Source organism: Dendropsophus ebraccatus, chromosome 6, assembly GCF_027789765.1.
Source record: "Dendropsophus ebraccatus isolate aDenEbr1 chromosome 6, aDenEbr1.pat, whole genome shotgun sequence".
Taxonomy (NCBI): domain Eukaryota; kingdom Metazoa; phylum Chordata; class Amphibia; order Anura; family Hylidae; genus Dendropsophus; species Dendropsophus ebraccatus.
In genome coordinates this window covers 122,402,838-122,427,051 of record NC_091459.1, presented here as the reverse complement: position 1 = coordinate 122,427,051, position 24,214 = coordinate 122,402,838, and the positions used below count along the sequence as shown (strand labels likewise).

Sequence of the window (24,214 nt, the reverse complement as noted above, 5' to 3'; positions counted from 1 at the left end):
GTGCTATAGGGACACGCTCTGCCTGTTCATCTCCGTCTCACTGCTAATGTAGCGGTGGTCGGAATTATAATTGGAGCCTAGGAAAATTCCGGTAGGCGCGCTGTACTGAAAGTTCCATAGGGCTCAATTATAATTCCTTCCACCGCTACTTTAGCAGTGAGACGGAGATGAAGAGGCAGAGCTTGTCCCTATTGCGCACATCTACTGATGGCAGGGTTCTCAGCACCCGGACCCTGACCGATACGAATCTCTAACATGTTGCTATTGCATGTCAGAAGTTAGTTTAAATGATAGGTATGCTTTAAAGGGTTAATTCAATCACAAAAGGCAGTGACACTACGGGAGCCCTACCAGTCAGCAGGTGATCAGACTCCACAGGACGTCTATGGTCATGGACATGATAGATACAGATGTAACAGTATGCGGTGGATGGGCCTCCATGTTATCTAATCACATAAGAACCACACAACAACCTGCAGGATGAGTCACAGCGAGGCGTGTGCGCTCCTGTCACACATCAGGATTCTTCTCGGCAATCTTCAGTGTTATTAAAGACGTAAATTTCCTGATAATCTGCTGCCCCGAGAGGTTTTCACACCTCAAGAAGTGGCGAAAAGGCTTTTTTTATTTAGTTTTAATTGAATAATGATGATAACCGTCCTCTTTGATGTCACCACCCAGAGCTTTGTACTGAAGTTGGGTATACACAGTGCCTAATCTCATCCTGTGCTGAGGAAAAGATGTAAAAGCTACATATAGCACAGTTATTTAATGGTAGTATATATCTATGAATACTCAGATGGGATCCTGTACTGATCCTGAGTTACATCCTGTATTATACTCCAGAGCTGCACTCACTATTCTGCTGGTGAGGTCACTGTGTACATACATTACATTACTTATCCTGTACTGATCCTGAGTTACATCCTGTATTATACTCCAGAGCTGCACTCACTATTCTGCTGGTGGGGTCACTGTGTACATACATACATTACATTACTTATCCTGTACTGATCCTGAGTTACATCCTGTATTATACCCCAGAGCTGCACTCACTTTTCTGCTGGTGGGGTCACTGTGTACATATATTACTGATCCTGAGTTACATCCTGTATTCTACTCCAGAGCTGCAGTCACTATTCTGCTAGTTGGGTCACTGTGTACTTACATTACATTACTGATCCTGCACCGATCCCCAGTTACCTCCTGTATTATACTCAGAAGCTGCAGTCATTATTCTGGACATACATTCTTGTTTCCGATAAAGATCAGCAGACATGTGAGTGTAGATTGTATTGTGAGGTATAGTTATATTTGTGGGGTTCTCACTTAGTAAGCTGTTTTTATATGCTCTTTTTAAGTGGTTTAATAATAATTTAAAATGTTATATCACCTTTTGGCCACATGGTGGCAGCAGTGTTACACCTTCAGGGTTTCTTTAGCAACAACATTTACTTTATTTCCTCTGTGTTACATGCATATGTAGCACCAGCATTATCTGGTTATCTTCCGTCCCTGTCCCCATGAGCTTGCAATCTAATTTCTCTCTCTGACATTCATAGTGAAGAAAGTTTTATCTGTTTTCTATAGCTTTATAAATCTCCCCAGGTCCTGTGTACCCTATACACAAAAATCCCCCCCTTATACAGCTGTGTATACATCACACCAGTAAGAACATATGCACATGGACATATTGGCTATAAATAATGAGGGAGATTTATCAAACATGGTGTAAAGTAAAACTGGCTCAGTTGCCCCTAGCAACCAATCAGATTCCATCTTTCATTTTCCAAAGAGTCTGTAAGGAATGAAAGGTGGAATCTGATTGGTTGCTAGGGGCAACTGGGCCAGTTTCACTTTACACCATGTTTGATAAATCTCCGCCTATGTCTATATATTGTCATATAATGTGTATAAAATAATAATGCAATATCATGTACAGAAACAATGCAGTTATACACTGCACAACTGCTGCTTTCTTGCTGATGTGCAGTAACATTATGTGAGTCACTTTTTAGCCTGTAGTAATGGTTTTCCCAGTGCCCCCCCCCCCCCCCCCCCCCCAACCGTTTGGCCCCTACAAGGTATTGGTGCCCCCTTATTTGTACAACCCAACACAATAATGCCCCTAAAAAATAAAACTAATACTAACCGTGGTTCCACAGCGAGTGGAGGGGCTGTGACCTCTTTTAAGACGTCCGCAGCACAATGCAGTGACATCACCAGTCCTCCAGCACTGGGGCGCCAATATCATGTTCAGGCCAGGTGGCCCATGGCCTATGAGACTGCTGAGGAGCCCTTGGCTGATGGAGCAGAGGTCTCTGGGCGGGAAGTACATGCAGAATACTGTGTGTGTTGGTGCTGATAGAACTCCACTATTTGTAGTGTATCTTTAACAATCTGAGTGCTGGTCTAATACTACTTGGTGGTTTTCTTTCATGACCTTTTGTCTTTTAGCTTCCTCTGATAATGAGAACAAGAAATCCTTCAGTTTGGAAGAAAAGTCTAAATCCTCAAAGAAGAGAGTGCACTACATGAAGTTTGCCAAAGGTGAGTGCTGATCACGAATCCTAAGGGTGCTACCCTCTGTCTGATCTCTTATAGAGCCCTCTAATGTCACCACCACACAGTGATGCTCTGTACTACAGTCACACCTCTGTTCTTGAACTTAAAGGACAACTCTGGCCTAAACGTATTTTTTTTATTATGTTATTACTTATGGAAAGTTAGACAAATTCCTAATGTACATTAAAGGGGTTGTCCAGTGTTACAAAACCATGGCCACTTTCTTCCAGAGACAGCCCCACTCTTGTCTCCAGCTTGGGAGGGGTTTTACTGCTCAGTTCCATTGAAGTGGATGGAGCTTAATTGCAAACTGCACCTGAACTGGAGACAAGAGTCGTGTTGTCTCTGAAAGAAAGTGGGCATGTTTTTGCAGCTCTGGATAACCCCTTTAAGTATGGGAAATGCACATATAGTGCTATTTCCCTCAATTTAGTAGATCAGACAGGGTTCAGATTCCCTAAAAAACCGTGATGTCACGAATCAGTTGTAATTCCTATGGAGTGTCCAGCAGGGAGCACTATATGTAGAAGTCTATGGCACTCGTTCCCTGATGTCACCCGAGCTGCTGATGGTGACACCAGGGAATGATTGGGCAGGACGCGGGGGCGATGGTGAGCTTGGCAGTCGCCTGGCAAGGGATGTGAACGGCTGTGCAGTGGCTGCAGGGTGTGCTGGTGATGGGGATGGCCCTGGTACTACTCCCTAATCATCTGCTCATACTATGAGAACATGATGGGAGGAGTTGTACAGTGTATATGTTTCCCACAGCACCGAGCAGCGGGTGGGGGAGGTAGTTAGATGCACAGGCACCTCTCTCCCTCCCTGCTCGGTGCCCTCCATTTGGGGAGCAAGTGTCCTTGCTCCCCAAACATATTTAAAGATACTTTTGGCCAGACTTCTCCTTTAATTGAGTATTCCAGAGGGGAAAAAAAATCTAATCAAATGGTGTCAAAGTTATACAAATTTGTAATTTACTTCTATTATTAAATCTCCAGTCTTCCAGTACTTATCAGCTGCTGTATGTCCTGCTGGAAGTGGTGTATTCTTTCCAGTCTGACACAGTGCTCTCTGCTACCACCTCTGTCCATGTCAGGAACTGTCTCTGGACAGTTCCTGACATGGACAGAAGTGGCAGTAGAGACCATTGTGTCAGACTGGAACGAATGCACCACTTCCTGCAGGACATACAGCAGCTGATAAGTACTGAAAGACTGGAGATTTAATTTTTAAATAGAAGTTAATTAGCAATCTTTATAACTTTCTTACACCAGTTGATTTGAAAAAAAAAAATGGGGGGCTGGAGTACCTATCTAGTATCTGTAGTATCTGTTTTGGAAGCCGGTTTGAGAACCAAGCAATGTTTTCTCATGGGAAATATTGTAAATGTGTTTAATTGGTTCCAGCACCCACCATTAAAAGAAAGTGCCCATTGTAATCATGGCAGTACAGAACAGTACTATACATGTAAAACAAGAAACGGGCAACAAAACCAGCAAGTACAGTACAATAGTGCAGCAGCTCCTCACTCATCCTTTACTGTATAGTGCTCCCCACACCCCAGCACTGTAACGGAAGGGAGATGGTGGTGCACTGCCTGTACTACTACTGTACTGTATATGCACTCCAGCAGTCTTATACAGTACAGGATGGAAGATGGTGGTGCACTGCCTGTACTACTACTACTGTACTGTATATGCACTCCAGCAGTCTTATACAGTACTGTATGTGAAGCCTCACCAGTGCTAAACTCACCATGTTGAGCAGAGGGGGCGCTCTCTTAGTATAGATTGTGGTCATTGTGTTACACCCTGGTATTTCAGTTTCAGAGGGGTATGGGTTTGGGCTGCGTTGGTTGATCGGAGTCTACCCCCTCCTAATACCATTCCATTAAGATGTGTATGAGGAGACATGGCGGGGGTGGATAATAAGGCAGCTCCTCTGTGTTTGGCCCCAGGCTCTGCTGACAAGTGCTCCTAAACTCACCGGCAATGATGCCATTATCCCCCGGTAATTATAGCCCGCGCTGCATGCAATCAACACTGACTGACAGTGTACGTATATAATGGAGTATAGGAAACCAGTGTATAGATATACCATATAACACAACACCTGCACTGTATATACTGGAAAATAGCAGACCACTGTTCAGATTTACTATATAATACCTGTACTGTATATTCTGGAGTATAGGAGACCAGTGTTCAGATATGACACTTGTACTGTATATACTGGAGTATATTAGACCAATGCACACTGTACTATACAAAACCTGTACTGTATATGAGACTAGTGTACAGATATACTATATAATATCTTAATATACCAGACTATACTATTATAGCATGTAACATCTGTACTATATATACCGCAATAGGACAGTATACATTTGTACAGTATAGCATGTGTTTTGTGTTTATGTAATACCTGTACAGTATAAACTAGAACACCTGTACTGTATATACTGGAGTATAGGAGACTAGTGTACAGATATCGGTTCCTCAGGGTTGTCTAGATCTTTGCCTGCTGTCAGTCACTGTCCCAGCAGATACAGATCAGCCCTGGTCATGTGACGTCACAGCTGGCGCACTTATTACAGTTATCAGAGTTCTATCACATAACGAGCGCCCTGCACCTGAGTGACCGTAACCAGCACATGGTCCTAGCTGTGTGAACATGCCCTATCCGCCCTGTATGTATGTAATGCTGCGTTTACACGGAACGATTATCGTGCGAATTTGCACGATAACGATCGAATTTGAAGTTCGAACGATAATCGTATGTGTAAACGCAACGAACGATTAACGACGACGATTAAATGAACGACGAACGAGAAATCGTTCATTTTGGTCTTTGAACATGTTCTTAAATCGTCATTCGTTCGTCATTCGCAAAAAATTCGCAGATCGTTCCGTATAAACAGTCGTTCACCGATTTTACCTATGTGCGAGATAGGCTTAAGTGATCGCAAAAACGAATTTTCCGTACGATATATCGTTCCGTTTAAACCCTGATCGTTATTAAAAAAAAAAAAAAACGTTCGATATCGTTAATTGTACGATCGTGCGAGTTATCGTTCCGTGTAAACGCAGCACATGATGGGTGGATGCCTGAGGGCAGGGAGGGGTATACTGTGCGCCCATATGGCTGGAGCACAGGAGCTTTTTGTAATGTGAAGCCTTGTTGGCCACTTGCTCCTTAGTCAGACCTGAGAATTACAGGTTGCTAGGGACACTCTACCTGACAACCATGTATGGGGACCATAGCTGTTCCATAGCAGCTGGACTGTCAGACAGAACAGCTGTTCAGCTCATAGCTGGGTTGTCTCCGAGGTTACGGGAAGAAGAGGAGCAGCCTGGCAGCAGTCACATCATGCCAGTCCCCCGTAAAAGACGGCGCCGGCTGCTGTCATGTGGAGGTCATAAAAGTAATGACACGCCTTCCCTCTGTTACTCATAGAGACCTATGCAGGACGTCTCCCATGTGACTGTGGCTCCACCGCACGCTTACTGGGGAAGCCGCATCTCCCTTGTGTCTCCTCTTTTACCCTTCCTTTCCTCTCTTTGTATTCTTTTTGTTTCTTTTCTTTCGCTCTCTGTCTTTTTCACTCTTTCTGTGTTTTTGGCCCGTTCTCTTTGGCTCTTTCTCACTCTCTTTCTCCCCCTTTCCCGCTTGCTCTCCATCCAGACAGGGAGCACAGATTGCTGGGTGTCCCCTCTATTATACCCCCAGCCATCATACAGCTTGGTACTGCCCCCCTTCACACTTTTATTCATAAATGGAACCATCTACAGCTTTGTGAATCAGCTCCTCACTATTTTCAGGATACCTGCTTGCTGTCAGTGAATGGGAACACCTGTATAGAGTATGAGGATCATTGTCTGGACTGGATAAAGCAGTAATCATTTTTCAGGTTCATCACTGGTCAATCCATAGAAGATAAATGTTTTAAATGTGCATACAGTATATTAGAAAGTTCTGGAATCCCTCCGCAGTCTGTGAGTGTTATGCCGTTCTGTCCATGGTGCAGCTAGTGTCAGGCAGCTGCAGCTTTATCCCAAGGTGTAGTAACATAGGGAAGCGGCGGCACTGGTGTGCGGGCTGTCTCAGGTGAGAAATGACACGTCGGGGCGAGGGCCGTGTGTTGGTACATATGTTGTACCGCATGCTTCAGCCTGAGTAGTCAATGTTCCCAGCCTGGCCCTCCGCCCTTCTCACTGCAGCTGCAGAGGAAAACCGGTCTGTCACCCCGGTGGCTGTGCCGATGCCTCCATAGGGTCAGGAGTTCAGGGACGTTAACGTACATAGACTGTCTCTGTGGTGCCCCGGGCCGCCCTGGGTGGGGACTGGCTGTGCACAGATATGTATTTAATATCTAGGTACAGGGGGCCGAGGGCGCTATATCCATCCCGTCCTGGGAGTTTACACAAAGTTGTCGCTCCCTCACATCCTCATATTCACCTTTTGGGGTTTTGTGGGAAAGTTCTGCCTTCAGGTGTTAGCGTTGGATTCGGGAGCAGGAAATAATTATAGAGTTTAGACCCGGAGTCTTACAAATCTGTCTGGCTAATAGGTGGGCGGGTACGGCGCTGCCGACAGGAGCTGCTGATTGGCATGTCAGGTTTCGGGGATTAGAAGAGGGGGGATTGTCAGCCGTGGAACTTGTAGTTTACTTTTGTTATGTTTTCTTCTTAAAGGAACAGCTCTTGTTTTTGTGGTTTATTGCAGGGGTGGGGGGAGGGATCCTACTTATGTTTACCACTGTAACTTATGGGGCATTGCATCCCACCTATTGCATCGAGACATGTCTGATAAAGGGGGTGCCACTGTTTGGTGACTGCTCCCTAATGGCGGGGGCTTGATAAGACCCCTACCCCATTGATTACCACCTTGCCCTGTTGTGTTGTGCTATACCTAACAGACATCTCCATCTTATCTTATATGATTTTCAGTAAACCTCATGGGGAACTTTTTTTTTGTTTTAAATATCTCCTGTCTTCCAGTACTTATCAGTTGCTGTATGTCCTGCAGAAAGTGGTGTATTCTTTCCAGTCTGACACAGTGCTCTCTGCTGCCACCTCTGTCCATGTCAGGAACTGTCCAGAGCAGTAGCAAATCTCCATAGAAAACCCCTCCTGCTCTGGACAGTCGTTGCAATGGATAGAGGTGGCAGCAGAGAGCACTGTGTCAGACTGCAAAGAATACACCACTTCCTGTAGGAAGTGAATTGCAAATCTGTATAACTTTCTGACACTAGTTTATATGATTTTTTTTTTTTTTTTTAAATCACCGGAGTACCCCTTTAAATATAAGATATTATAAGACTTTGAAACGCAAAGCAAATCTCCTTGCTGTCAGTGAATAGAAACATACAGGATCTGCTGCTGATACCACAGGGGACATCACAGGGATATGGGGTCCGCACCGTACAGGATCTGCTGCTGATACCACAGGGGACATCACAGGGATATGGGGTTCTCACACCTTACAGGATCTGCTGCTGATACCACAGGGGACATCACAGGCATATGGGGTCCGCACCTCACACCTTACAGGATGCTGATACCACAGGGGACATCACAGGGATATGGGGTTCTCACACCTTACAGGATGCTGATACCACAGGAGACATCACAGGGATATGGGGTCCTCACACCTTACAGGATCTGCTGCTGATACCACAGGGGACATCACAGGGATATGGGGTCCGCACATCTTACAGGAGCTGCTAATACCACAGGGGACATCACAGGGATATGGGGTCCTCACATCTTACAGGATGCTGATACCACAGGAGACATCACAGGGATATGGGGTCCTCACACCTTACAGGATCTGCTGCTGATACCACAGGGGACATCACAGGCATATGGGGTCCTCACACCTTACAGGATCTGCTGCTGCTGATACCACAGGAGACATCACAGGGATATGGGGTCCTCACACCTTACAGGATCTGCTGCTGATACCACAGGAGACATCACAGGGATATGGGGCCCTCACACCTTACAGGATGCTGCTGCTGCTGATACCACAGGAGACATCACAGGGATATGGGGTCCTCACACCTTACAGGATGCTGCTGATACCACAGGAGACATTACGGGGATATGGGGTCCCCACACCTTACAGGATGCTGATACCATAGGAGACATCACAGGGATATGGGGTCCTCACACCTTACAGGATGCTGATACCACAGGAGACATCACAGGGATATGGGGTCCTCACACCTTACAGGATGCTGCTGATACCACAGGAGACATCACAGGGATATGGGGTCCTCACACCTTACAGGACCTGCAGCTGATACCACAGGAGACATCACAGGGATATGGGGTCCTCACACCTTACAGGATGCTGCTGATACCACAGGAGACATCACAGGGATATGGGGTCCTCACACCTTACAGGATCTGCTGCTGATACCACAGGGGACATCACAGGGATATGGGGTCCGCACCTCACACCTTACAGGATCTGCTGCTGATACCACAGGAGACATCACAGGGATATGGGGTCCTCACACCTTACAGAATCTGCTGCTGATACCACAGAAGACATCACAGGGATATGGGGTCCTCACACCTTACAGGATCTGCTGCTGATACCACAGGAGACATCACAGGGATATGGGGTCCTCACGCCTTACACCTTACAGGATCTGCTGCTGATACCACAGGAGACATGACAGGGATATGGGGTCCGCACCCCACACTTTACAGGATCTGCTGCTGATACCACAGGAGACATCACAGGGATATGGGGTCCGTTCCTAGATGGGTCAGAGCACAAGGATGGCTGACACAGTGTGGTTGTAATGTTATGGCTGATCAGCATATTTTTCTATTTATAGGAGCATCCACCCCTTATAATCCAGAAATTCTGATATCCCAACATACTTTAGTATTGTGTGAAGTTTCCAGGGAAAATATTACCACACAGCAATTTATATTATTGTTTGATCTTTTTCCCCTTCTCTTCATTATTAGAGACTTTCAGGAGGAATGTGTGTGACTTGTACGTGAGTCTTGGGAAGGACTTGGGTTGTTTGTGTTAAGTGTCGGCAGTTCCTTCCCGACACCGAATCTGGACTTTGATGAGGAAGTCCATATAGGATGGAAGAAAGCATTCTTTTGATGTAGACTTGAGAAAATGTAAAACAAAATTGGAATTTCATCTCTAGAAAAGCCATTTATCTCAGACTTCCTCCCTGGAGGGCCTCATATGGCATGTCCACTCCAGAAGTGGGATCACAGTAACCTCGTATAGCTGTATTTCCTATATACCGCTCTATGAATAATCAGACTACTGTGCTTTTTAATATTCTCCACTTGTTAGAGTCATTGGACAAGAAATCAGAAAAGTCTCCCGGGATATTCAGCGATCAGTAGTGTTGAGCAGAGATGCTTAAGTCTTTGAGTTTGGCAATGTTTTCCAAACCTGACTGCTTGGATTTTGACTCCAGATGCTGCCTGGGCGGTGGAGAAGTCCGTTACATGCATTCGACGTCCGTGTTCCGTGCAGAACATGGAACGTGTGAATGCGGCCTAAGTCATGTGACACCCTTTAAAGGACAACTCCGGCCTCATCAAAAAAAAATATTTTCAGCAAAGGATCCTGTACAGCTTTTACATAGTGACCGATTCCATCTGTAATCACCACTCTGCTGGACTCCAAGCTGCTGATATTCCATTGCTAGATTCCTCCTGCACTTCCGCTTTCATCAGAACCAGCCCAGACCTCTCTGCCTACAACTCGCAGTGTCAGTCGCTGCATATGCACAGCCTCTGTACCCCCCACAGTACTGCCCTAATAGCTGTGCCTGCCCTCTCCATAGGACTAAGTATTAGAACCACTGGGAGGACTTTGCACTGTAAGGCTGGGTTCACACACAGTATATTTCAGGCAGTATTTGGTCCTCATGTCAGGACCTCATTGCAACCAAAACCAGGAGTGGATTAAAAACACAGAAAGGATCTAGTCACACAATGTTAAAATTGAGTGGATGGCCGCCATTTAATGGCAAATATTTGCTGTTATTTTAAAACAACGGCTGTTATATTGAAATAATGGAAGTTATTTACTGTTATATGACGGCCATCCACTCAATTTCAACATTGTGTGGACAGATCCTTTCTGTGTTTTCAATCCACTCCTGGTTTTGGTTGTTATGAGGACCACAATACTGACTGAAATATACTGTGTGTACCCAACCTATAGGATTAAAAAATGGTGAAGATTCCACAGGCATGTGGCCATCATTGCACTCAACGTCACTATAACATGGACACTTTTTCTCTGCTCCGCGCACTCTCCATGAATCCTGCTAGAGCTCGGCACTGCTCAGAGAGCACAGGGAGTGAGTGCGCATGTTATTGTGATTTTGAGTGCAATGGTGGCGACATGTCTGTGTAATTTTTACCATTTAGATTACAGTGCCAGGTCCTCACGCTTACAGGCTCAGGCAGAGCAGGGAGGAAGGAGGTGCCGTCCTGCTCTCAACATAACGCCCACACCAGTGACGCAGCATTAAGGGATACCAGATACTAATAACTGATGCCACAAAAAATGCATCACTTGTCATCATGTGTCCTATGCCTTTTTTTCCATTCACTTTCGGGCCATACGGCAGGAGGCTGCAAGATGCGTTCCGCACATCCAGCGGCACAGTTGAATCGTCAGGTGTTTTAAACTGTCCTATTCAAACTAATTGGATCAAAGATCTGTTTCCCTCCTGCGCAGGGGTGATTTGTAATCCCAGGCCTTATGGTGCGTTTACATGGATCGATTATCGTTAGAATTTTCGCAATAACAATCGCATTTGAGCGATAATTGGCTCGTGTAAACACAGCGAACCATCAAGCGACGAGCAAGAAATCGTTTATTGTGATCTTTCAACATGTTCTCAAATCGTCGTGCTAAAAATTCACAGATTGCTTCGTGTAAACAGTCTTTCAAAGATTCATGTGTGAGATGGGCTTAAGCGAACTTAAAAACCATCGCAATAACGATTTTTTTAACGATTTTTCTCCGTCTAAATGCTGATCGTTATAGAAACTAAATCGTTGCTTCAAAATCGCTAAACCATCGATTGGGTGAATTATCGCTCCGTATAAACGTAGCATAAGAGGGTTCCCTGCAGCACCCTCACAGAGAAAATGAAGATGGAATTACTCCTGTTCTAGATGTTGCTGTACTAGTCGGAGCCTAGAGCAGCTATACAATATCATCTTGCATCTGCGTACATGAACAGACTATGTCGCCTGAAGATTGAATGTTTACATGCAATTTTCCAAACTATGGTCAGGTTATTGCCAGGGAACCCTTCTGATAACAAGGGATGAGATAACTCATGGAAAACCACTCCCTCCCGTTTGTGTTGGCAGATTAGGAAATATTGCAGATACTTTTGCCTGTCATCTTCCTTTGCTCGAATACTTTTCTCATTATTGCGTATAGAACATATGGACTGTCAGTGCCGTGATATTTATGGAGGTCATTGGAGAAGTATTTAGGAGAACAGATGTGCGCTGTGAAGCTGTTTTTTTTTTTTTTTTTTTTTTTTTTTCTTAAATGCAAACCTGTCGCCAAAATTACAGATGGAATAATAAAAGGGAAAAAAAAACTGTTAGTAAAAAAAAAAAAAAAATCTTTACCAAAAGCGAGAGCTACTATGTATCCCAGCAGGAAGTGATTATACCTATATGAACAAGACAACACTATACAGAGAGAAGCATGGACCCCCTCTACGTTCCACCCCCAGGAGCTTTTAAGACATTTTGTTGTAAATCCATAGACATTTATATGGAGTCTCATTCCCCCCCCCCCCCCCCTTTTTTTTTCTTTTGTGGTATAACAGTTTGTGCTCTTCCTCAAAAATTTAGTGCAATATTTTGGAGGTTTCTGTGGGACTTTATCTACAACAGCAACTTTAGTTCTTAACAAAAGTGTTGGGTGGTCTTGAGGTCCAGGCTCAGCCGTCATTCAAGTTCTTCCACACCAGACTTCCCCCTCCATGTTTTATGGACCTCACTGTGTGCACTGGGGGAAGCCATGATGGAACAGAGCTGATCTCCCATGTGAAAGGACCCCTTAGGGACAACGCTTCAAACCTGAGTATATGTACTCAATGAGCTGAATCCGTCCATCTATTGTTGGTAGGGTGCCATATCCTTAAACCACAGTCTGCTTCACACAGACATTTCCATATCCCTCTTAAATCACTAGGACTGTAGGAGGGTCTCACACACAGCATTATGCTGCCATTCTTTTATCCAAGGCCAGAAGGAGAATTCCAGACACCGATCCAGCACTGGGGTCTGCTGTCCTTTGCTCCGATTCCTGGTCCCCCGCCACTTCTAGGTCTAAGTGGGGACGTGTCGGACAGCTCTGCCAGTCAGCGGCCGTAGCGGGGGTCCCACCTTGGGCCGTTAAGTTGCTAAAAGGGCTGTGAACCGAAGTGGAGTACAGCGGACCCCAGCGCTGGAGCCAGGGATAAGCGCATGTTATGTTCAGCCACCTCCTCCCTGTCTGTTTGGGGGGAAAAAAAGGTCTGTGCCCGGTCTTCTCCTTTTAAGTACCTCCATTTGTACTTTACATATCTTTGCAATCAAATTCTGGCTTTGGCCCAAAAAAGTGAGTAAAAGATTTCCACAGAACTGTGGAACACCCCGTAAATAGATTCTTCTTAGTCCCGAACTCCGAGTGGAGTGGACTAAAGAAAAGAAGGAAGAGTGTGATGGTTGGTGGAATTTTAGGTGATGGACTTTTACTTGTAGCTTCTTACTTCTTGGTGCAGATACTCTTCTTTGAAGACCAAATGTGTTAGATATCATAGGTCTTTGTTTTGAGCTAGTTATCTAGACATAACTAATATGTAGCATCCATTACATAATTGCTGTTGCCTCAGTGGTTGAGTATTTGACCACTTTGTTTGGTTCTCCCATCCATGCGTCCATGTCTCCCATTAAGGCATGTTCATGTATTGGAGAGGAAGTTTTCTGCTCAAGGCTGTTGGTTCCTATTTTAGTTGATGTGTTACATGGATGGGCATTTGTCTGAAAGGTTACCCAATTGGATAAAGCGCTGTGGAATCTGTTGGCGTTATACAAATATTATCATTGGCACAGGCTGCTCTAAGGAAAATGCCTCCATGTCTGCAGTTTCCTCTGGCAAAATCTACCTACAGTGGTGCCCCAATATTCAGCTCATTACCACAGTACCTGCATGTTAGAAGACGCTGTCACTGAAGCGAGAACTATTTTATTAAAGCAATGTTTCCCAATCCAGACGGAGAGGAGCCCCATCAGGCCACGTCTTGGGGATTTCCTATGAAGACGACACACAGACTGTGACATTGCATTAGAGTTCAGAGTTAATACATTTGAAGATATCTTATTAAAAAAGGAATCTGGCATCGTTCTCCGATAGAACAGGATACCCATGAAGATGTACGTAAGGCTCAATGCCTCGATGTGCTGACACACTGGATTAAATAATTGTGGGTTTAATGAAAACCTTGTAGGATTCCTCATTCTGTAATTACACTATTGAGAGAAATGTACGAAGAGGAAGAAAAAAAAAACAGTGATGGAAGCGCATTTTAGCATGAGTGTTTCTGGAAGGCTTCAGGATTCTTGCCAGCTAGTGACCTGACTCACTTCCTCTGTCTCCGCCCTGGCTGCTGTGTGAAATATACCAGCTTCCAGAGGAAAGGTGTATGCACTCCTCTGATACGGTCACCACTGACTTGGGTGCCCTGGAATCTGAATGACGTCGCCACCCAGGATGACATCACCGGCAAGCTTCTAGAGTTTTACAGTTGGTGTGCAGAATTTAGCAACTGCTTCTGCTGCACATGTATCTTGGATGTTTCCTGGACATTGTGGTAACCTGACAGATGCCTCCCATTTTAGGCCCCTATCCCTATCATTCCTAGATTGTAGATCGACCATCTTGAATTCTTTACAACGCATTGCGAAATCTCTGTAGTTGGACCCTGCATCCTTTAAAGATTGGCCCTTGGTTATCACGGAGGGAGCTTCCACAACACTTAAGGCCCTATTACACAAACCGATTACTGGCCGTATTCAGCCAATACCGGAGATAATCACTTTGTGTAATAGAAGGCAACGATGAGCTGACATGGACAATGTCGGCTCATAATTGTCTTTCAACAATGTTGAGAAATACTCAATCAGGGTAGCAGCGATATGCCGCAACAGGAGCGGCGGCAGCAGCAGACCGCTGCCATCTTCTATGGGCTGTCCGGACGATCTATCGATCACCCGGGCAGCTCCCTGGGGCCCCCTGGCTCTTACGCGCTTACTGCTGAGGCGTGTAATAGCGAGCGGGAAACAAGGAGCAAGCAAGAGCTGACCAGACCTTTCGTCCCCCCCGTATAATAGGGGCTTTACCCTATCCATTGTGTGCTTCATTGTTTTTTCTTGTTTGTTTTTTTCCCCAAAATATTTTTATTAGATTTTTCTAATTTTATCTATAACAATACAGTTACATATCAAAGGAAGACATAAATAGGATACAATATAGTAAGTTTGAAAACTATTTTGCTATAAGGAACAATAGAATATAAAGAACAAAAATGAATGCTCTACAGGATAGAAAGAAATGAAAATAAAGAATCTCTATCTTTAATATAATTAAGGAACTCTGAGTACTCCTAGGGTGCCCACTGCCTCCGCCGTCTGATACCAAACAGTATTACAAAAGTGTTTCATAACCGCTTCCCTCTCCTCCTGCGACATAACCTTTATGAGAAAAAAATTCCATTTTTTAATGAAATTTTTTGTGGAAACATCTTTGTTGCGGATTGCATCCGGCATTTCCCAATGAAGAGTTTCTTTAAGCGAGGTTATTAGCTCAGAAATAGTGGGAAGTGTGTCAGAGATCCAGTGGTTTAGTAAGCCTTTTAAGGCCAATTACAGAGTAAGATGAATACATTTTGAGGCTATAGGTTTTATTGTTTTAAGTTGTATATCCATCATGTACATTGACTATGGATGACACAAGGCATAGATGCTGTTAAGGCAGCATGTCATGACTCTACAGTTGTGTCTCTAGCTTGTTTGGGGTTCCCTGGCCTTACGTTTGGAATCCATTGCTCCATGATGTGGCATAGGCATCCAAATAATTGTATAAGATATATCAGCTTGTATAGTCTTCCGCGTTCAATAGGAATGCCTTTTTATTATGGCTATGAGGTAACCTAACACCATTTACTTCCATGGGACATGGTTTTCGTACAGATTACATTGGAAAATTTGTATGACAGACTCTATAATTTATACGCTCAAACAAATACCCGTTGTCCGCATGTTGGGCCAACAGCTCTTCCTGCTGATTAGTGTTAGGCAGAGAGGCCAAACAGTTGTGGTTCACCAATGTTCTCCGCACACAAACGCTCGGCATTTGACTCCACGCGGCAGTTCAGCCACTCCACTTAACATTATTCCTGATGTCCAAGTTCTCCATGGCCTTCAATAAGTAGAGGAGAGAAAGATACAACTAAACTCTTCTGAGGATGGAGAACAGAAGGATCTAGTGTAGGAATTTAACAAGCCCAATCCTTTTTACTAGCATTGTATATCTGGGGAGTCAAAAGGCCCTTATAAATATTAGATAGTTTTCAAAGTTTAATAGTTGGAGGGGAGGAGCATTTCTTACTGAAGACAATACAATGTGTCTATGGGTCTTTACAGAAGCAGTGTGCTACATTACAAAGTTGGTGCACAGGGCATGAGAAAAAAAAGGATGTGTATTACATATGAATAAATGCAGTCTGGTGAAGCATGTTATAGACATGAGGGAATTAAAGAATTGTTCAGCCTATGACTATTTCCTCCACCAAGAACATACCCAACCACATTGACCAAGTGGACAAAGTGCTTTTGTAGTCGGAGCAAGGAATCTTTGGCCCTGCAGTAAAGTATACTATAGTATGGGTGGAAATCAAGCCTGTTTCCATTGATGTCATCAAAATAGGACAGCTTTAATGGTAAACCAATGAGGGAAGAGAAGGTGCAGAACTATGGATAGCTTTCCGCATGATGACTTTAAAGCGACTCTGTACCCACAATCTGACCCCCCAAACCCCTTGTACCTTCGGATTGCTTCTTTTAATCCAAGATCTGTCCTGCGGTCCGTTTGGCAGGCGATGCAGTTATTGTCTTAAAAAACAACTTTTAAACCTACAGCCCCGTGCCCTACGGGCGTGGCTTAGAATATCTGTGCCCTAACTTTGCACCACCTCTTCGTCCCTCCTCCCTACCCTCCTCATCATTAGGAATGCCACTGGAACATTTTCTCCATGCTGAACATTTGCACAGGTGTCTTAACGATCCAGCCCATGTGCCGGGCTGAAACAGGTGGGGAATAGGAGGCAATCTGCCTGGAACATTCCTAATGATGAGGAGGGCGGGGAGGAGGGACAGAGGCTGTGCCAGCCTAATGCCTAAAAGCAGCTATCCAAAGGTACAAGCGGTTTGGGGGGTCATATTATGGGTACAGAGTCACTTTAAGTGTGAAGGTTTTTCTGAAGGAGATTCTTGTCCAGAAAACCCATTAGGAAGCTTTTAATTGGGACAGGCCATGCTATCACATTAGTCACATGTAAACCTCATCATTCGGTATATACATACAATTCTCTCATAGATTATTAGGTAATATTTACTTAGGAGGTGTATAAGAAAAGCAAAAAGAGATTTTCCGTCATATTCAGGAAACAAGACATCATGTGGATTTATGGCAATACTCTTCATGGAAACACCTGAACAAGTGACATGCTCCAACACGGAAGCAGTTGTTCTTGGAAGCTGACTACTAGGTTGACAGTTTGTGTTTTGGTAATGCTTAAAGTCTAAGGAGATATGGGGTACCATTCTCTGCTATACATGCTCTCGCAAGGACCTAGGGTTATGTGATGAAGTCTTACAGAGAATGAACAAGAGCTAAAGGGGTTATCCAGTGCAACAAAAACATTGAAGTGAATGGAGCTTAATTGCAAACCGCACCTGAACTGGAGACAAGAGTCGTGTTGTCTCTAAGAGAAAGTGGCCATGTTTTTGTAGCCCCGGATAACCCCTTTAATAAGAACCATATGGCAGTATCACACAACACCATGACATCAGTTTTGTTTTTTATGTAGTTCTTTCACTCCATTTAACCTATTTAAGAATAACATCGTTTTTACATGTGCACAACCTTTTCTGGCCAAGGGCCCATGTTCAACAACTACACATGTGGCTCTTTTTATTGTAGTTGTAGAAACAACTTGGCTTTTCACACAAGTTCCATAAACGACAATGAAGGAGGCGCCTACAAGCATGATTGCGACTCTAGCTCATCTTCCTTTCTGGAGTGCCTGACCAGGGATTCCCCCTTCTCCCAAAATATTTGGAGATTGTTACACAGTGCCACTCCTCTATGACATTAAAATTGCATGTGAGCAGACAATAACAAGCATGCCTGGAGTCCTTTCTGACTGTGGTTGCTATGAACACACTCCCTAACTACCATAGTTTTATTGACGTTGTCAGATAGTGTCCCAAGCAACCAGCCTGTCTCAGTTTATTCCAGGAAGACCAAACTGACACCATATTTGTATTTGCCCACACGTCTTTATTTATGTTTCTCATGGCCCTGCACCCGGGGAAGCCTCCACACAAGACACTTTCCTGTATCCTTGTCCAAAAATAGTTGGTTGCTTGTGGTATTGCGTCATGTTGATGAGCAGGTGTTATAATGGGTGGATCTCCTCCATGACAAGCCCTTGGATTAAGCAGAAGGTGAGGTGAGCAGCTGCCATAATGACATAATTAAATAAATACTTGGGTCACACACCCCTCCGAATTCCACTATGACCCTAACAACTTCTCTAGTCGCTGGGCACCATGGATTCCCCCATGATTTGTTACACAACATGTGGTGTCACGTGGAAAACAAAACATAACCTGTCTGTTGGATGCACTAAACTTTCTCCCTCTTAATCTCCTCATAGTTTGAGGAAGTGATTCTCATAATATAAAGTAAGTGAGAGGTGTGACCGCACCGAACGAGGCACAACTTCCCTGAGATAGTTATGTGACGGGAAAACAGGAGTGTGAACCTTGTCTCTAGATATCGCCCAGAAGCCCATTGCAAACTCCTAATTTGGCCAAACTCTTAAACTGTCATTTTTTTATTTATTTTTTTGCAGAAATCAGTAGTATAAGCGATTTTTAAGAAATTCTATCATAGGTTTTATTAGGAAAAAAGCCTCTTTCTGTACTCAAAAAAAGCAGTTTATCAGCCCCCCCCCCCATTTATCTGTTTATTATCAAGAAAATCCGTCTTCATTACAGAGAAGCAAAGTGAAGATGGGTTCTGCTGTGTCAATTATATCCTATGGGGGGGGGGGGGGGGCAAAGGGGATGTGAGAGCAGGAGGAAGAGACATGAAGGTCAGCTGTTTGTAGACTGTTTGGGCACCTAAACACTGGATTCAGAGGTCAGAAAGGTCAGTGCTTATCTAGGAACATGCTGAGAGAAAATTGCAGGATGTTGTGCTGTGCAGGACTGATATTTCTCTTCTTCGTGCTTACTCTCTCCTCTAGACACCCCCCCCTCCATAGAGCATAATGGACACAGAAATCCTGCTTCTTCTGAAGTGAGAAGGGAGCTAGGAAAACAGCTTTTGCAGTACAGAAGGAAACTCTTTTGGTATATAAAACCTATTACAGAGTTTCTCAAAACTGCTTGTACTCTTGATATTTATCGTTTTCAAAAACATGACATTGAAATTATAGTTACGCTTTAAAAATGGAAGCCAACCGATCCTTCTTACAGCAGTCAACTGTTCTTCCTAACCCACCTATGCACAGGTGAGAGCGGTGAGGGGAGTATGTCGCTGATAGTCGCCTCTGGTCACAGCTTATCTCTCCCTGAGAGCAAAAGGATTGGCATGTTAAAATACAACAGACAAGCGGGCTATCTGCAGGAGTGTAAGAAGTATCTGTGCACACACATTGCATTTGATGGGTCCCTATTAGAGATTACCAAATTTTAGGCATGTTTATCCAAATCCAAACTTTCATCATTTGATTCCATAGACTGTATCCATGTTTTCTAGAACTCGCTAGGGCTGCAACTTCTTTATCCACTGGTTTTTAAATGCTGGGTGTTCGGACAAACCAAAGCCTTTTCGAAATGTATTCATCTGTAGGCCCTACCGTACCATGACCAGCTTCTGCAGTATGTTAAGAAAAAGATCATCATTTTGGTCTTATTGCACACAGTGAAGTCTCCCTCACCTTCCAAAACATAGCAGATCCACTTAAGGCTGGGACTTACATCAGGGAACAGGACTGTGGGGGTAAGCTCTCCATAGCTGTAACCCCTCTCTCCCCGGACAGAAAGTGCTGCATTTATGTGCCCACATCTGCCCTGCTCATTCCTTCAAGCTCCCTTCAGTTTCTGTCAGCCCTTGTGTTTCCCATCCTCTCCATTCCTATACACACTGCTGCTATAATGTGTCTGCACTTACACTCAGCCATTCACACTGCTGTATATAAAGTTTCTATCACTGTCCTCCTGCAGAGCTCTTTGATTCTCACTTCCTGATTGGTCCATGCTAAACACACACCCCTTCCCTTTTGCTGTCATGTGACCACACAGACCTCTGACAGCAGCCCTGCTTCTCTATTCTAGCCTGTTGTACTACGCTACTACATTATGGGGATCTTCAGTTCCATCTACAAACTGCTGCTGCTTTTTCATGTTAATTCCCTTACTATATATTATACTCCATATGCTGATTGCTATACTGTACAGTAACTCATAATATGACTTATTCAGCTGTTTTCTCGTTCTTTGTTTCATCTGTTCTACATGTTATTCAGAATAAAAAAGCATTATTTTTGGGGTGTAGAACCAATTGTCTGCATATCAGTGATTCTTTATGGGAAAATTTGCTTCGGTTTGAGAGTGACTTGGATTAAAAGCACAGTCCTGGAACGAATTATGCTCGTAATCGTAAGGCACCACTGTATGTGTGTATACACACCATAGCATAGAAAAAAATGTGATAGAATTCTATCACATGCGTCTATGCACATGATGCCTCAGTACAGGATGCAGAAGTAAAAATGAAAAGGTATTTCAGCAGGTCGGTAATAACACAAGTGGGACTCCTATGTGCCAGTAAGCAGTGGCTATGAAGACCTGCAGCCCACAGAGCTCTCACTCTATTGCACAATGTTTTTAGCTCCGCATTTCGCTCAGGGTCATTTAGATGACACAGGGATTTGTGTCGGTCTCACCCATCTTGAGTGCGGTGACCTCATCTTTCTGCTATGTTTTCCCTCAATTACTTTCCTCATTGCTTAACAGGTTTAAAATCACTTGAAGTGAAGCCGTTTAGACTTCTACCCAGAGAAAAACTCCTATCATCCACCACACGAGGTGGAGAAAGTCTGAGGAATTACTTTGGATTAATCCATAGTAATTGATGAGTAAGACAAGAGGTTGTGTGACTCCAACCCATAAACTCCATTGCTGATTACGGTTACCATCATCTCGGATTAGGAAGATTGTACTTTGTAGGAGATGGTTACGGGGCAGGTTTACCTTCCAGGTCTTGTCTCTTCTTATAACCTTGGAAGCTTTAGGGTCCCTTTTGAGCCATATATGTGCTATTTGGAGGCCCACCCTGAAGATGGCTTTTACAAGGATTTGCTTCATTAGATTTTGTGCGGTTATATGTGTGGTTATGTGTATATATATATATATATATATATATATATATATATATATATATATATATATATATAATGTGTGTGTGTATATATATATAATATACACATACATATTCCCAAAACTGTCATTACTAGAGATGAGCGAACCGGGTTCGGGTCGTTCCGAACCCCAACGTTCGGTATTTGATTAGTGGCGGCTGCTGAACTTGGATAAAACTTTAAGGTTGTCTGGAAAACATGGATACAGCCAATGACTATATCCATGTTTTCCACATAGCCTTAGGGCTTTATCCAAGATCAGCAGCCACCGCTAATCAAATGCCGAAAGTTCGGGTTCGGATCGACTCGAGCATGCTCGAGGTTCGCTCATCTCTAGTCATAACCCAATATGGTCTTCTTAAATGGTGATCTTCTCGGAGAAGAGGTCAACTGAAAATCCATCACAGAAGAATCTAGTCTAGATCTGTTATTATGGTATAGAATGGCACTGTGCTGACTTCCAGTCACTGAGCTTCTAGCTCGTGGGTGCACGTCTCCAGGTGACCGACCTCAGGCACCATCAATTACCGATAAAGATGAAGAAGAGACGGCACTCCAATATTAGGTAAAGGTGAGAGTTTATTCACCCAAACACATGCAGCTACACGTGTTTAGGTGAATAAGCTCTCACCTTCACCTTATATTTGAGTGCTTTCTCTTTTTCATCCTTATCAGTAGTCTAGATCTGGGTGGTCTTTGGTGGTTTCAATGTGGTAATCTTTCTATAGTGGGTGACTATAACAGATCCATTGGGGGTACTGCTTGACCTCATGATTAGGTTTCACCACGTTCTTCATGCCTACATGTGATGACACCATGTGGAACACTTACAGGAGGTGTCCTTCACTTACCAGGATCCGGGACTACCCTTTCCATATGTTGATTGCAAAAGAGAATTTGAGGTACTATGGTGTACTCTGTTAGGGCTCGATTAGTAGACAATACAGATACCACTCTTCAGTCCATCAGCACCTTGATAGACCGGCGCTGCTAATACCCAATAATGTGTATAGGAACTGATTTTCTCACCACTACACATAAACTTGACAGTTTGCAGTAAAGGTGTCTGCTCTTCATATACAAAGACCTAATGACACTATGATGTATTTTTTTTTTCCAGGAAAAGACCTTTCTTGCCGCAGTGACACCGACCTCGCTTGTATTTTTGGAAAACGAGAAAAAGTTAAGAAGTCTCCTAAGGTAATGTAACCTTCCCAGTTCTCTTCTCCAATAGGTATCATTTCCTGAACTGCACACGTCTTTCAGTTCCCTGTGTCCTTGACGGTTCACTAGTTGAAGGCTACAATAGTAGATAAGAGAGGGAGAAGTCCCCTCTTATGCATCTCACTATAACCGTGCTTCCCAAGCAGTGGCTCATGACCCTAGACTGTGTGGCCCAATAATAAGAGGTCTAAATTATGGTCATATGCACTGGAAATTAACTTAATTAAAGGCGTAGCCTATCAAACAATTCTGAAGGTACAATGCTATACAATTCCCATCAGCAAGTGTTTCTTGCTCCTTAATATTTTCTATGTTTTTGAGTTTATTGTGGTTCCTGACTAATACTCAATGGTATAAAAGGTTAGGCACTATATTGCCCGGTGTGCCCTATATGATATCTGTGTGGTGTCATAAGTCTGGTTTCCAAGACCTTTGTGACAAGACCAACGGTGAGAAAAACATGCACAGCAATCGGCCCTGGTTGTGGCCTGCTCCAGCCTCCTGCACAGTTATCATGCCACTTTTAAAGAAAGAGATACGCGCCAACTTAACGTGTCATTGAGGAGACACCATGGGGAAGATTTATCAAACATGGTGTAAAGTGAAACTGGCTCAGTTCCCCTAGCAACCAATCAGATTCCACCTTTCATTTTCCAAAGAGTCTGTGAGGAATGAAAGCTGGAATCTGATTGGTTGCTAGGGGAACTGAGCCAGTTTCACTTTACACCATGTTTGATAAATCTCCCCTCATGTTGACAAGTAGCATCCCAAGCACAAAATCTATTAGAAGGTTGCAGGACTTCTCATTATATATTGTTTATGACGTCACCACAGGCGGCAGGAGGAGGATTTCCTCTTTACTTTGCTGTGATTTCCTTAATGGCTCCACTTCTTGCTGAGCGGAGCCTGAACATTGGCTCATATGTTGGTAGCTGGTCCCTGTTGTGTCCTAAGATTACGTTTTGCACACTTCCTGGAAGCTGAGACGTGTATGGCTGTATGTCTCGTGATCACAAAACAGATGTAAATGATGACAAGTAGTGAATTTTATTGTTGCGTTAACACAAATCTGGACCAAAAGAAGCCATCTCTGTTTCCTAGGAAGCTAAACCTGTGGCACAAGGACCCAGATCCTGGGAAAAGGAACGTGTCAGATATTAAAGAATTTATTTAGTGTAAGATAAACTATACCAGTATCGGGGATCTGTGCCACTGACAGTATAGGGGTTTTTTTGGGGAGCAGAGAGGCCTTACCTGTTCTGATCCCCAGCAGTCTACTTCCACTCTCAGCACAGCATTTTAATGAGTGTTTCTGCCGGTCAGTTTTAGGCCATGTTCACACGTTCACATTTTAGTTTAGTGGGCTTCGTAATTTTGTGTAAATTGACTGGGCTTCATCATGTAATCAGCATTACCGGACTTCGTCATTTTCTCAGCATTACTGGGCTTTATCAGATCATTTATAACAAAAAAACACCAGTGATGAAGCCCGGTAATGTTGATCACATGATTAAGGCTGGTAATGCTGATGACATCATGATCAGCATTACCGGGCTTCATCACCGGACAATCAATTCACATTTAACAACTTTAGATTGAATCTTTGGACATGTCACAAGTTTGTAAACGTTCTAGTTA

General features: G+C 43.8%; 1 protein-coding gene and 1 long non-coding RNA gene across 3 annotated transcripts in view; one reads left to right on the top strand and one right to left on the bottom strand.

Moving 5' to 3' along the window:
- PINX1 (PIN2 (TERF1) interacting telomerase inhibitor 1) overlaps positions 1-24,214 on the top strand; it is an 88,094-nt gene that overhangs the window by 6,980 nt on the left and 56,900 nt on the right. The window contains exons 5-6 of the mRNA XM_069975813.1: positions 2,458-2,550; positions 22,473-22,552. Coding sequence (XP_069831914.1) covers positions 2,458-2,550; positions 22,473-22,552 — 173 coding nt within the window. The remainder of the gene's footprint in view (positions 1-2,457; positions 2,551-22,472; positions 22,553-24,214) is intronic.
- Positions 18,195-23,179, bottom strand: LOC138795989 (uncharacterized). 2 transcript variants are annotated; one of them, XR_011363698.1, is made up of 4 exons: positions 23,116-23,179; positions 19,617-19,806; positions 19,371-19,501; positions 18,195-18,351 (listed from the first exon to the last, which is right to left on the bottom strand). It is a non-coding gene; the product is annotated as an uncharacterized lncRNA (long non-coding RNA). The 2 variants fall into 2 exon arrangements; XR_011363699.1 differs by having other exon boundaries at positions 19,405-19,501.